At 50.3% G+C, this 13,914-nt stretch overlaps 1 protein-coding gene across 1 annotated transcript; it reads left to right on the forward strand.

Moving 5' to 3' along the window:
• The first annotated feature begins 4,286 nt into the window (after positions 1 to 4,286).
• On the forward strand, positions 4,287 to 11,038 carry Ptges2 (prostaglandin E synthase 2). Its single transcript, XM_038337047.1, has 7 exons — positions 4,287 to 4,588; positions 5,402 to 5,599; positions 8,178 to 8,236; positions 8,856 to 9,005; positions 9,320 to 9,520; positions 9,922 to 10,039; positions 10,469 to 11,038. The coding sequence occupies exons 1-7, from the start codon at positions 4,313 to 4,315 to the stop codon at positions 10,595 to 10,597; spliced, it is 1,131 nt and encodes a 376-aa protein (XP_038192975.1). The 5' UTR covers positions 4,287 to 4,312; the 3' UTR covers positions 10,598 to 11,038.
• Positions 11,039 to 13,914: the final 2,876 nt, after the last annotated feature.

A 13,914-nucleotide genomic window follows, 5' to 3' on the forward strand; every position in this document is an offset into this window, starting at 1 on the left:
AAAACTATACATATACACAAAATGAAAATATATAGACCTTTAGTGAAATGGAAGCATGCAGTAAATAGTCTTTATAGCTTGGATTCTTTCTTTTCTTTATTTTTCTTTACTTGTTTTTTTTTTTTTTTTTTTTTTTAGGCAGGGGTAAGGAGGCCGGAAGATGTGCGCCTACTTCCATATTGACCAAAGGTCAGAGAGTTGGAACTTACCTCTAGTTCCTTCAAGGTTATTATGTTTCTGTCTCAAAGATCCCACCTAGATTTAGCTCAGAGAGTTCTGCTCTCTCAAGGTTATTGTCAACAGGTGTAGTTAATATACAAACCTGATATTTCAGGAATAGAGAAGCAGATATGTTCCTACCTCAAACAAAAGTCTAAGAACCCGACTAAGGGTCCAGTTCCTTTATGGAGAGAACATAGGATTCCACCCAGGGAGTGGTTTGCCTACAGAGTGTTTTGGTCTAGGGCATGAGCATGACTTGCTGACTTGTTTTATTCTAGCAACAGAAAGTTTAACAACAGATGCAGCACGCAACGCAACCTTCAATTGGTATGTTCATTTCCTTGTATTGTGTTAATGCAGTCTTTTGTCTTACTCCTACCTTTTGGGGTCAGTGGTATTTAAAACAATTGGAAATTAAACATTTAATTGGAAATTTTAAAAAATTAAAAATTAAAATTAAATTGGAATTCCCTCCTATACTATCCTATATGTTTCTCCGTTTCGTTATTTTCATTTGTGTCTTCATATTCTTACTATATTTCTAAATCCCCACTGTAATGATCTGTCCTGTTCCTTTAAGAGACAAGCCACGCCCACTCCCCCTCTCCAATTTGCCGAGGCAGCTGATCTTCAGCTTCCAGCTTGAGTCTCTTTGTTTTGTTTTCAAAGAGGCAGCTTCTGTCTCTCCCTTCTCCCCCCCACTCCTCTGCCTCTCTCCTCTTCTCCCCTTCTCCTTCTCCCCTCCTAATCCACGAAATAAATATCCAACCTCACTCTGCATGGCCTGTCTGTCTGTCTGTCCTCTGTCTGTCTCTTGCCCACCGTGTGGCTCCCTGCCCAGTACCAGCCGCCTTTGGAGACCTGTGGTGTGGTCTTGTGCATCTGGGACCGGCAGTTCTGGGGCCCACTGCATGTCCCCCTCAGGGACCCACGGCTTGGTCTCATGGCCTGCTGTAGCCACTCGGGATCCTGCAGCATCTTACTTAATCTATTACACCCACACCTGTACCCTGGCAGGAGGTATTTTTGTTGAGGCTGGTCCTCAACACAGGGGCTCACTATGTAGCCCTGGCTACCCTAGAACTCACTATATAGACCAGGCTAGACCCAAATTCATAGACCCATTTGTCTCTGCTTCCTGAGTGGCGAGATAGCTTGGCTCCTCTCAGCCTCACCCTGTAGCAGACCAGCTGTCAGGTAGGTGCTGTGTGGGAGAATCAGTTCGGCCCTATGGAGTCTGAGGGTGACAATTTCAGGAGACAAAGAGTGGGGGGTGGAGAGCCAGGAGTGAACAGCAAGACTCCTGGGCTCCTACTTGGCCACCAAGGCAGAGGGAGAAGATGAGAAAGTGACTGGGAAGGAGGGTGGCACCGTGGGGCGTCTACACTGAGGTGGCTGGTAGGCTCTGGGCAATGTTCCAATTGTGGAAACGGCAGATTTAAACCCAGGCCTGGAATCAGGGTGGAGCTGGCCTGAAGTCACAGCTTCATCCATTCCTGCTACCCTAACAAAACGGCAGGGACAGAGGGGCTAGATAAATGACAAGAGATCTGTTTCTTACAGCTCTGGAGGCTGGAAAGTTCAAGGGCAAGCTAGCCAACAGATTTGGTGTCCGGCCAGTCCCTTCCAGTTGGCATCCTCCCTGTGTCCTTGCATGTTGGGTTGGCCTCCTCCCGGTGTCCTTGTGTGGGGAGAAGACAGAGAAGAGCAAGCGGTTTAGCTTGTTCTCTGGGGCCCTGTAGTTAAAGCACTGATCCACTCCTGAAAACTGATTAATCACTCTCTAAACGATTGATTGCGATTCCGACCACACTTGTCTTCAGCTGCAGTTACAGACTTGGGAGGGACATAGACATCCAAACCGTATCTGGGATGGGTTTCACGTGACCATAAGGGAAGAACGTGCTTACTTGCTGAGTCCTGAGATGAGATCACGCTAGGGCCAGAAATCAGGGAGAGTACCAGAGAGAAAGTGAAGGAAAGGGAAGGGCCAGGTTCTTATCACAGATCATATGGGGCCTAGAGATGAATAGAAAGAGTATCTCTCAGCCTAGGCTGAGGGACCCTCTTTCTATAATATGCCCTGAAATTTCATCAGTTTGGGGCTTCTAAGACTGCATTTGGTTGAATGAGTGGGTGTAGGCAAGAGACTGCTTGTATGTTCTCAGCATCCAGGACCAGAAATAATAACACAGAAACTATATTGATCACAATGCTGCTTAGCCAATTGCTTAGGTATATTACTAGCTAGCTCTTATATCTTAATTCAACCTATTTCCATTATTTTATATTTTACCATGAGGCTCGTGGTTTACCAGTAAGGTTTCTGGGCATCTGTCTCCCTCAGCGGCTACATGGCACCTCTCTGACCCTGCCTACTTTCTCCCAGCATTCAGTTTAGTTTTCCTGCCTAGCTCTATTCTGCCCTGCCACAGGCCCAAGCAGTTTCTTTATTCTTTAACCAATAAAAGCAATGCATATACAGAAGGACTTCCCACACCAAGTGAGTCCAAAGCTGACTCCTCAGCCCAGGTCCCCTGGGCATCGAGCAGGACTGTGCCCTGTGCTGGCTACAGCTTGAAGTCTGTAGCTAGAATGAAGAGGCAGTACAGAGGTACCTTCATGGGTAGGATGGCAAGATGAGAACTAGACAATATACCATGCAAAGAAAATAACTTTGCCAAGTGTCTCCACTGAGAGCGCCAAGTATGGATTTCCTCGGCAAAGGCTGGCTCATGTTGTGCTGCCTGTTAGGTAAAAATACCCCCCCCCCAACCAGCCGCACTGACTTCTCAGCCTCTCTCCATTCATATCTCAATTTATTTATTTATAATGATGATGAGAAGGAGATAAGGTCTCACTATGTAGCCTTGGCTGGCCTAGAACTCAAACCTAGCTCAGCCTCCTGATACTGGGATTAAAGGCTCTCATTACAAGTCAGAGTGTGGGGGTGGTAGGGTCTGCAGGAGACGCGAATCATTAACTCTTGTATCACAGGTGGGCAAACTGGGGTTCATCAAAGAAACAGGAGAGCCTATGGATGTTGGTTCTCCAGCCCCCACCCTGATCCGGCGATTTACTTTGTAAACAAGTCACATTAAGACAGTAACAGCAGTAGTTGCTGTTGGTCCCTACTGTTCAATTAAACCACCAAACTCCCTTCCAGCTTCCCCAAATTGCCCTTCAGGGTCTAAAGCAACATGGGCAACTCTCTTTGAAGCTGCCTCATTTTCCCCAACTGTAAAACAAAAGGGGTAGCCGCAGTTCTCTAGAGCAGTTTCCAGGGATTTGTTCCCTGATACCCTTCTGTCTGGTCCCGGGACTGTTCCGGGACAACTCCAGCCCCAGTCAGAGGCAGGGTTTGAGCGGGGGACCTCGGTGCCTGTTAAGATCATTATTCTCTTCCCAGCTAGGTAGTCACAAAAAAGCTAAGCATGTTGGAGCCACTGGGCCTTTTTCGTTCGCCTGGCCCGGCTGGATATCGTGGGCTCCGGCGCTTCCAGGTCCAGGAGAAGGATCGAACCCAGGACGCCCCAGGAGCCCGCCTCCAGATGCCGCACCCACTTTAGAGCCCCGCCTTCTTTCGGCCTCGGGGCGGGGCCACGTCAGGGCTGCCCGCGGGCAACAGCGTGGGCCATTTCCGAGGCACGTGGTTTCCAAGGCCCCCGCCGGGACTGAGAAAAGTTTATGGTTCTGATCATAGCAGAATGGTATAGCGTTGCGGGAGGGCAGAAAGAATCCAAGAGCTGCAGCCACCCACATCTAGCTTCCTCTTCCAGAGCAAGCATGCGTCGGAAGACCGGCGTTTCCCGTGAGACTCTTTCGAATAGATGCACGGTGACCACAAATCACATGTCACCGCTGCACTCCCAAAAGACAGAAACGTCGAGCCATTTCTAAAGCTCCTGGGATGTGCTTCTGCCTCTCAGACGGGCGTACGCTCCCAGTCCCCGCACAGCCTCTAGTCCCTGCTCGGCGTCATCGTCACCCTCGGCAACACTCCCGGCCGGGCGTCCTGTCCCTTTAAGGCACCATAGAGCCTTTGTCGTTTTGGTTTCGCGCGCCCGCCCGCAGCTCCGGTAGAGAGACCATGGCCCGGGCGGCGCGCTTTGCGTGGTTTCTTGGCTTGAGCCGGTGCGCCCTGACGGAGGGGTCGCGCACACGACCCTGGCCACCAATCTCGGCGCAGAGGTGGGCTGGCTTCACCAGGGCGGCGGCAGGGAGCCCGGGCCCCGCGGTCCGCAAGGGGAGCCCGCGGTTGCTGGGGGCGGCGGCTCTGGCCCTGGGCGGCGCGCTGGGGCTGTACCACACCGTGCGGTGGCACCTGCGCTCTCAGGACCTTCACGCCGAGCGCTCGGCCGCACAGGTAAGGCTTGGCTAGCAAGGGCTACGGACGGGGAGCCGGGGTCAGCCCCGAACTCGGGACTCTTGAGAAGCCGCAGGGTCAGGAGTAGCCTCTTTCGCCCGCTCGTGACCTTGGGCGAGTGTCTTGGCCGTGGGAGTCCGAGGAGGTTCGTACTGACGCCCATTACCTAGAGCTGTATGTCTCTCATGAGGTCTCTACTGTGTTTTGAGTGCGCGGTGCCGCGAGTAGTCTTTGTGGACCGAGTGAGCAGGACTCCAGACCCAGAACTGGAGGTGTGTCTCCGGCTGCGGTGGCTCAGCCGCCCCTGTGGACTTTTCGAGTTGCAGAGTCTCCACCCTACCTCCCATGGCCTATTCCTGGACGCTGAAACTGGAAAGAGAGCTGTTGGCTCGCAGCTCTCTTCTCTGTCCATCCGATCTCCATTTGAAATTGAGGCGGGTGGGCTGCAACTGTAGCAAGTACGCCTGAAGGCTTCACTGTGGAGGAGCCGCATATAGTCTCCCTGCATTTCTGTGCATCCGAGGTAGACCTCTTTTCAGGCCAGTGTAGCTGCTTGGTCAGCTCTGCCCCTTCCCTAGAGAGGACTGGAGGAGTGGGGGTGAGCCTTAGTCCTGGCCCTGTGGTATACCAGCCGGGCACTGAGTTGTACCATCACCCCTTGAGCTCCTTGCCCACGCCATCCATTCTCTCTGCTTTTTCCCATTCATGTATTTTCAGGGTCAGCTTAGAAGGGGACTCCATGGAGAAAGGTTTGCTTGGGGGGCGCAGAGCTCTGGGACTGCAGGTGTTACCCGTCTTTTTTCTCTCCTCCAGCTGTCCCCGTCCAGCCAACTGCAGCTGACCCTGTACCAGTACAAGACATGTCCCTTCTGCAGCAAAGTCCGTGCCTTCCTCGACTTCCACTCCCTGCCCTATCAGGTAGTGGAGGTGAACCCTGTCAGAAGGACTGAGATCAAGTTCTCCTCCTACAGGAAGGTGCCCATCCTGGTGGCCCAGGAAGGAGACAGCTCGGTGAGCCTTGGGGATCCCATGCCTCTTTTCTGTCCCAGGCTGTCTAGGAGTCTCCCTAAATCTAAAAGAGCTCCCTGGTCTCCACTGAGCTGGGGTAGAGAAAGGGTCCGTAAGTGTGGCCTGGGTGGTGCACGCCTGTAGTGGCGGCTGCTCCAGTGGATCCCTGAGCCCTTGAGGCAGGTAATGTAGCAGGATGTAGTCACAACAACAAAACTCAAGACAGCGTAGAGCCTTTTCTTTCCCTGTTAGCCAAGTCTGGGGGACTGGGTGGGGCTACATTTACAGATGCACAAACTGGTTTGCAGCTGGGGTGGTCTGGGTCTGAGGTGCGGCTCTTCCACTGGGTTTCTATTGCTACGATGAAACACCATGACCAAAAAACAAGTTGGAGAGGAAAGGGTTATGTCACTCGCTGTCCCATATCATCAGGTGCAATAAGGGCAGGAACCTGGAGGCGGGAGCTGATACAGAGACCATGGAGGGATGCTGCTTTCTAGCTTGTTCCTCGTGGCTTGCTCAGCCTGTTTTCTTGTAGAACCCAGGACCACCAGCCTAGGGATGGCCCTGCCTACAATGGACTGGGCCCTCCGCCATCAGTCACTAATTAAGAAGAGGCCTTACAGCTGGATCTTTTTTGGTTTTTTGAGATAGGGTGTCTCTGTAGCTTTTTGGAGCCTGTCTTGGATCTCATGCTGTAGAACTGGTTGGCCTATGAACTCACAGAGATCCACCTGCCTCTGCCTCCTGTGTGCAAGGGTTAAAGGCACATGCCCCCACCGCCTGCCCGGCATTACAGCTGGGTCTTAATGGAGGTCTTTTCTCAACAAGGTTCCCTCCTTTCGTATAACTCTAGCTTGTGTCCAGTTGACAGAAGATAGCCAGCTCAGTTGCCTGTGACTTCGTGACTTTAACCTCTATGGCGTAGCCTTTTTTGTTTTGGAGAGAATCTTGTTATATAGCCTGAGTTGGCCCAAACCTCAGTATCTGTCTTTCTTTTGAGTGCTAGGATTATAGACATGCCACCATGCCAAGATGTAGGGTTTGTTTATTTGTACATTTGTTTTGGTTTGGGGGGAGGGGCAGGGTCTCACTGTATAGCCCTAGCTGTCCTGGAACTATCTGTGTAGACCAGAGTGGTCACAGAGCTCTACCTGCTTGTGCCTCCCTAGTGCTGTGTCACTGTGTCCAGCTTGTTTATTTTTAATTTAATTTTATTTATTTATTTATTTGTTTTTTTGAGACAGGGTTTCTCTGTAGCTTTGGAGCCTGTCCTGGAACTAGCTCTTATAGACCAGGTTGGTCTCGAACTCACAAAGATCCACCTGTCTCTGCCTCCCAAGTGCTGGGATTAAAGGCATGCACCACCACTTCCCGGCGTTAAATTTTTTTATTTAACAAAATAAATAAGTTTATTTTGTTAAATTTGTAATGTATAGTGTTCTCTCTGCATGTATGCCTGCAGGCCAGAAGAGGACACCAGACCTAATTACAGATGGTTGTGAGCCACCATGTGGTTGCCGGGAATTGAACTCAGGACCTCTGGAAGAGCAGGCAGTGCTCTGAACTGCTGAGCTATCTCTCTAGCTCCGGCTAAAGTTTTTTACTTAAGGGTGGTTGAGATGGCTGGGTAAAGGTGCTGGCTGCTCAACCTGACAACCTGGGTTTGGTCCCCAGAACTCAAGGGGGAGAACAATTCCTGTAAACTGCAGACACACACACACACACACACACACACACACACACACAAAACCCAGCAGGAAGCAAGCAAGCAAACCCCCTGCCAGGAGGCTTGGGGGTGCACACCTTGACTCTGCTTCTCAGGAAGTAGAAGTGGCAGATCTCTGTGAGTCCTGGCCACCCTGGGCTATGTAGTGAGATCCTATCCTCCCAGATTTTTTTCTTTAAATTACATTTTTTTATTTAGTTATTTAGTGTGTGTGTGTGTGCAGGTGTTGTAGAGGGTTTTTGTTGGTGGTGGTGGTTTTTTGGTTTTGAGACAAGGTCTTACTCTGTAGTGCTGACTGGCCTAGAACTAGCCGTCTTTCCATGTGCCGGAATTACAGATGTGAGCTAGAGACCATGCGAGGCCTCTTGATTAGTCTCCAGGAGCCCAACCCTGGGCTGTAGGGACGGTAAGGATAAAATCCTGCCGCTAAGCTTGGTACCCTGTATGTAGCCTCTGAGTCCTGTCCTGCCCCTGGTGCCAAGAAGCTGTGGCTCTCCCAATCATATGTCCCCAATAGCCATATCTGGTCACCCTTACTCAGAACGAGGGCCCAAGGGTGAGTGGCAGTGAGCTCAGGGCCAGGGTTTTGGGGTGAGCTGTGATGGCTCTCAGCAGGGCACAGTTTCAAGGACCAGATACCATGGGCGCTCCTGTTATTTTTTGTTGTTTGTTTTTGACGATGCTGCTGTTTAAGGGGCCTGATCCTGCCAACTGCCAGCCAGAGCCTCTGATCAAAAACTGTCTCTGGGGCAACGGGCGTGGCTCAGTAACAGCTTTTGCCCCTCACGCCTGAGGCCCTGGGTTCACAACACAACACAGCACAAGACAAGACGGTTGTTTCTTCTCTTCCAGCGACAGCTGAACGACTCCTCCGTCATCATCAGTGCCCTCAAGACCCACCTGGTTTCAGGGTAAGGCTCCTGGGATGCCCAGCAGGGCCTTATCTAAGAGTGGGGCTGCTGTAGGTACTTCTAGAATAGACCAAGGCCTGCCTTCCTCCTTCTATCAGGAAAGTGTTCTGTTACAAGGAGAGCAGGCCCTTTGTTCTGTCCCACCTGCCCTGCTAGCTTACACCCGAAATAATCACACAGAAACTGCATTCATTTAAACACTACCTGGCCTATTAGCTCTAACTTCTTATTGGCTAATTCTTACATCTTAATTTAACCCATTTTTAAAAATCTGTGTGTATCGCCACATGATTGTTGCTTTCTGGCAAGATTCTAACCAGTGTCCGTCTCAGGCAGGAGACCCACTGCATCTGCCACTCTGTCCCTTCTTCCCAGCATTCAGTTCTGTCTACTCCGCCTACCTAAGTTCTGTCCTATCAACTAGGCCAAGGCAGTTTCTTTATTAATCCAATGAAAGCAACACATAGACAGAAGGAACTACTATACCAGTGTTCCTCGTGTCTAACCTAATCCCTTTTGCTACAAGTAAGTGACCCTTCCTAGGTTGGGTCATGGCTCTAGCCCAGGGCTGGGTCACTGAGTGGCTGAGTCAGGCTGAAACTCTGGCCTTCCCCTGAAGGCAGTCCTTGGAAGAGGTCATCACCTATTACCCACCCATGAAGGCCATGAACGACCAGGGCAAGGAGGTGACCGAGTTCTGCAACAAGTACTGGCTCATGCTGGATGAGAAGGAGGCCCAGCGGATGTATGGCGGGAAGGAAGCCAGGACGTGAGTGGTGCCGTGGTGCAGGAGGGGTGGGGTGGTAAGGACTAGGTTAAGCCGGATGCTCTGGGCCAGTGGGTTCTAACCTGTGGGTCGTGACCCCTTTGGGGCCCAAACATCCTACATAATACAAATACAAATACTTGTATTATGATTCATAACAGTAGCAAAACTACAGATAGGAAGTAGCAATGAAGTAATTTTAGGGTTGGGGTTGCCATAGCATCAGGGGTGTTGAGAACCACTGCTCTGGGGAGTCTTGTGGGAGACAAGTGCCGGGGCCGCGCCGTTGCAACACCCTGTACGTCCCGTGTCTGCAGGGAGGAGATGAAGTGGCGGCAGTGGGCAGATGACTGGCTGGTGCACCTCATCTCCCCCAACGTCTACCGGACACCCACCGAAGCCCTGGCTTCCTTCGACTACATTGTCCGTGAGGGAAAGTTTGGGGCTGTGGAGGCCACCATGGCCAAGTATGTGGGTGCAGCTGCCATGTACCTCATCAGCAAGCGCCTCAAGAGCAGGTGATGGCTCGTGCAAGTATATGCACACGAGGGAACAGGGTTATGCTGTCCCCCAGTCTGGGCATGGCGATCTGCGTAGCATCCATCAGACCCTTCGGGAGGGGAGAGGGAAACTGAGGCCTAGAGAAGGCGAGCCAGGCCTGGGACCCAGCTGTGTGATGAGTCCCTGTCTCAGGCTTTGGGGTCAGAAGTCATGGTCCTGCCCTGTGCCCTTTACTTCTGCCTCCTTGTCAGGGTCCCGTCCTCATTTTGAGCCACACAGCATCACTCACTGGGGGCAGGTGCTCCGTGATGTGGGTACCATCCCTCACCTAGGACTCCCCAGTCACCCAGCCTTCCTGGAAGCTGTGTTCATGTAGACGGACAGGAGTTCCCTGACCAGCCTCCCTGTCTCTCCCCAGGCACCACCTGCAGGATGATGTACGTGCAGACCTCTATGAGGCAGCCAACAAGTGGGTGACCGCAGTGGGCAAAGACCGGCCGTTCATGGGGGGCCAGAAGCCTAATCTTGCTGACCTGGTGGGTGTGATGGTGGTAGATAGAATGGCCTCCCTTTGGAGTGGGATCTCGGGAGGGAAAGCCCAGGCAAGGCCTACATTTTGCAGCTTCCTTCTCCCCGGAGTAATTATGTCTGTTTTTCCCTTCTGTGGTTCTCTTTCCTGAAAGGCTCAGGAAGGGGCTTGTTGCAGGCTGGGCAGGATCTAGGGTCCTGCGTGGCGGGGCAGGGCCTCAGCTCTCTGTCTAGTTTCCTGGCTCAGTTGTGGCACACACAGCTCCTGGCTTCCACCCGGCAGTCTTGCTGCCCTCCCTGGCTTTCAGCCCTGTCCTTGCGCAGTCCTGTAACCAGATAGCCTGGGTCTGACCAGGTGCTGAGATAGCACCTCAAATCTTACACAACAGGTAGCAGACTGGCCATTAGTGCGATGGCTCTTCTTGCTCCTTCCCTAGGCAGTGTATGGTGTGCTGCGAGTGATGGAGGGCCTGGAGGCATTCGATGACCTGATGCGACACTCACGCATCCAACCTTGGTACCTGCGGATGGAGCGGGCCATTGAGGAAGCCCCATCAATGCACTGAGTCCCCGCCAGCTGCAGAGACTAGCGCTGAGGGGTCAGGACCTCCTGACCAGCCCCTGGCCATGCCGTAGGGGGCAGAGTCATTTTGTCTCTGGTCCACCCAGCCCCCTGGCCCTCTACTGGACATTACTAGGGACCTTGCCACTGGAGACAAGGCCCAGGCTCACAGCTGTTCTTAGGGTAACGAGGTCAGGGGTTGCAGAGGACTGACTGCCTTCCAGCCCCAGTTCCAGGGGCCTGCTCTCTCAGCAGGGATTCCTTTTAAGCTCTCCCAGTGCTCCTGGACTCCCTGTTAGCAAGTATCAGACTGGCTCCCACCCTGGACCAGGGGAGGGCAGTCGCATTAGGGAAAGCCCGGTTCCTAGTTCCAGTTCTTCCCAGGTACGCCTGGGACTGTTGTATTTCCAATAAAGGAGATGTCTGCTGCTCTCTCAGGCAGCCACTGTTCTGAGATCTGGTCTGTGTGGGAGGTGCTGCAGGGGCTGTCAGTCAAGGAAAGCCAGGGCAGGTTGCACTAACCCTGGTGCCTCTGGTATGCTAGCGGTTCCCCTTGAATGTCACCAGACTCTTGAACATGGACAGAGCTTAGGGCGGTGACACTCCTCTCCAAACCTCCAGCTATGAGATGGGCAGATTGGTAGTCCTGCTTCTGAGAAAGTTGTGGGCAAATTGGGTTTGGTAGGTCACTCCTGTAATCTCAGCAAACAAAAGGCTGAGGATGGAGCACCAAGAGTTAAGCCTGGACTGCTCTGTTGGTAGAGTTACTCACTCAACACGTACAGATCCCTGGGTTCCATCTGTGTTATCACATAGGCAGGGTGTGACAATACACCTAGCAGGCAATAGGAAGGTCAATTCAAAGTCTCTTTATATCAGCGAGCTTGAGACCAGCTTGGGTTATATGAGACAGCCGCAAAATAAAACCAAACCCAACAAAGTTGCCATAGGATGAGGAGGTGGGGGACTGGAGCAGGTCAGGCGCACATCAGGATGCCAAGCTTGACGAGGCTGGGACAGAGTCTGTAGGCTCTTGCTTGTTTTAATTTGTTTTATTTTATTTTTTTTTTTTTGTTTGTTGTGTGAAGGCCACTTGTTGGTTCCCGGCTGCTCAGCACCGAAAACATCACACAGAAACTGTATTAATTAAATCACTGCTTGGCCCTTTAGCTCTAGTTTCTTATTAGCTAACTCCTATATATTAACCCATCTCCATTAATCTGGATCACCACGTGGCAGTGGCTTACTGGCAAAGTTTTGGCATGTCAGTCTCTGGCAGTGGCTCCATGTTGGCTCCATGGCTTCTCCGTACTCGATCTTCTTCCTCCCAGCATTCAGTTTAGTTCCCACCAACCCCCAGCTCTGTTCTACCCTATCAGTCCAAGCCAGTTTTTTATTCATTAGTGGTAATCACAGAAATCTGCCTGTCTCTGCCTCCCAAGTGCAGGGATTAAAGGCTTGTGCCATTACCACCCAGCTTAATGTAGTTTTTAATGTGTGTGAATGTTCTGCTTGTGTGCTATCTGCACCATGTGCATGCCTAGTGCTTGCAGAGGCCAGAAGAGGGCAATGGGCCCGCTGGGAGTGAAGCTGCAGATGGTTGTGAGCACCCAGCATGGGTGCTGGGGACCTGGGGCCTCTACTGGAGTCATCTGGAGTCCCCTCCAATCCATGCTCATAACTGCATCATGTAGGTAAGTACCTGAGGTGGGGCCCTGGCCCGTACAGCCGTGTGGAAGAGCTTCCAGGCTATTCTGCCTCTGTGCCCTCCAACCTCAGAGGTTAGTATGTACCACTGGTTCCTCTGTGCAGGGCACCCGTTCAGATATGCACGGCCCACTTACTAGCGTTTGCCCTTTGGGGTATCAGGTCTCAGCATTTGGGGCTGCGGGAGGAAGTGAGGACTTGGGCTTGAGGCAGTGTTCTCTCGCTTCCTGGACAGTCACCCAAAGTTCCTCTGTACTGTTGGGGCATCTAGGCCCATAGTGTCCAGCAGACATTTCCATGAAGCAGGAAATTCCAAAGACAGTTCAGTCACTTTCTGCTGTGTCCTGGAGAACGTCTTGCAGACTCTTTCACGAATCAGGAACCCCGAAAGACCATCTCACCTTTAGGCAAGTTCAGCATTCCTCTCTCTGTGGGTTCTTTGTGTCCAGTTTATGCAACAGTCCAGGCAAGAGCAGTTTCTTGCCCAAATGGCTATCAAACTCCATAAGTAGCCTCTTCGATGCCCATCTTCCTCTTGAAGTAGATTGGTGCTGCCAGGAGCAGACGTGTCTCATTGTCATGAAAAACCCTAAGTTATTAAAACATTAAATGCCATATTCTGCAGTCTTTGAAAGATATGAAGAATGTCTAACTGAAATATATCTCTATATATCTAGAAAATCTAACATGACTATAAAAAAGAAAAAAAAAAATAAAAAACAAAAAAAAGAAAATCTAACATGACTACAAGCTTGACTATTAATTATGATTATCCATTAACCTATATTTCCTAACTATACATTACATTCTTAAATGAACTACACAATCACAATACCTTAATCAAAAGCAGAAATACATATACATAAAACAAAATTGACCTTAAAATCTATACCAATGCAAATTATTCATATCTATATCATCTCCCCTCTTTAAATGTAAAAGAACATTTATAAACAATATTTGGGAAAATGGGCGCAGTTATTTCTCTCCAAACTGCTTCCTACTGAATGGGGGCGTTGTTATTTAGATCTTTCATGGTATAACCCGTCTGCTAGGTTCATCTCAGTTGGCAGTTGAGCGAAGTAATTTTTTGAGGGTGTTCACAGCAACCTTTCAGGAGGGCGTGGTCTATCATACCATATTTGGATAGAAGCAATCCACAGAGTCTCATCCTCTGTGAAAACAAAAGAAGAACTTTTCCAAAGCATCATGTTCTTAGATCCAAATCCTGAAGTCATACTGTTAAGATGTCCATTCTGGTCTAGCCTGGCAGCCCATATAATGAAATGTCTCTCTGTATTTAGCTCCTTTACAGTCAAAAATTTCAAAGAAAACACAATAAAATACATAATCCAGACTCTCTGTGAATTTTCCATTTTTACGTGGCTCATTTTCACTCTATCACTTTATTCTGTCTCTTTAAAGACTTTACCCTTTTTTAAAAGGCATTAACTTTATCCTCTATATTTTTTTCTCTCAAGCCTACGTACATTCATCCAACATTGTGACCCGTATTGGGGTCTTCTATGTCTGAATCTGTCCTATTGTGAATGTGTAATTTTTTTTAAATTTATTTATTTATTATGGATACAATATTCTGTCTGTGTGTATGTC

Source organism: Arvicola amphibius, chromosome 7, assembly GCF_903992535.2.
Source record: "Arvicola amphibius chromosome 7, mArvAmp1.2, whole genome shotgun sequence".
NCBI classification, from domain to species: domain Eukaryota; kingdom Metazoa; phylum Chordata; class Mammalia; order Rodentia; family Cricetidae; genus Arvicola; species Arvicola amphibius.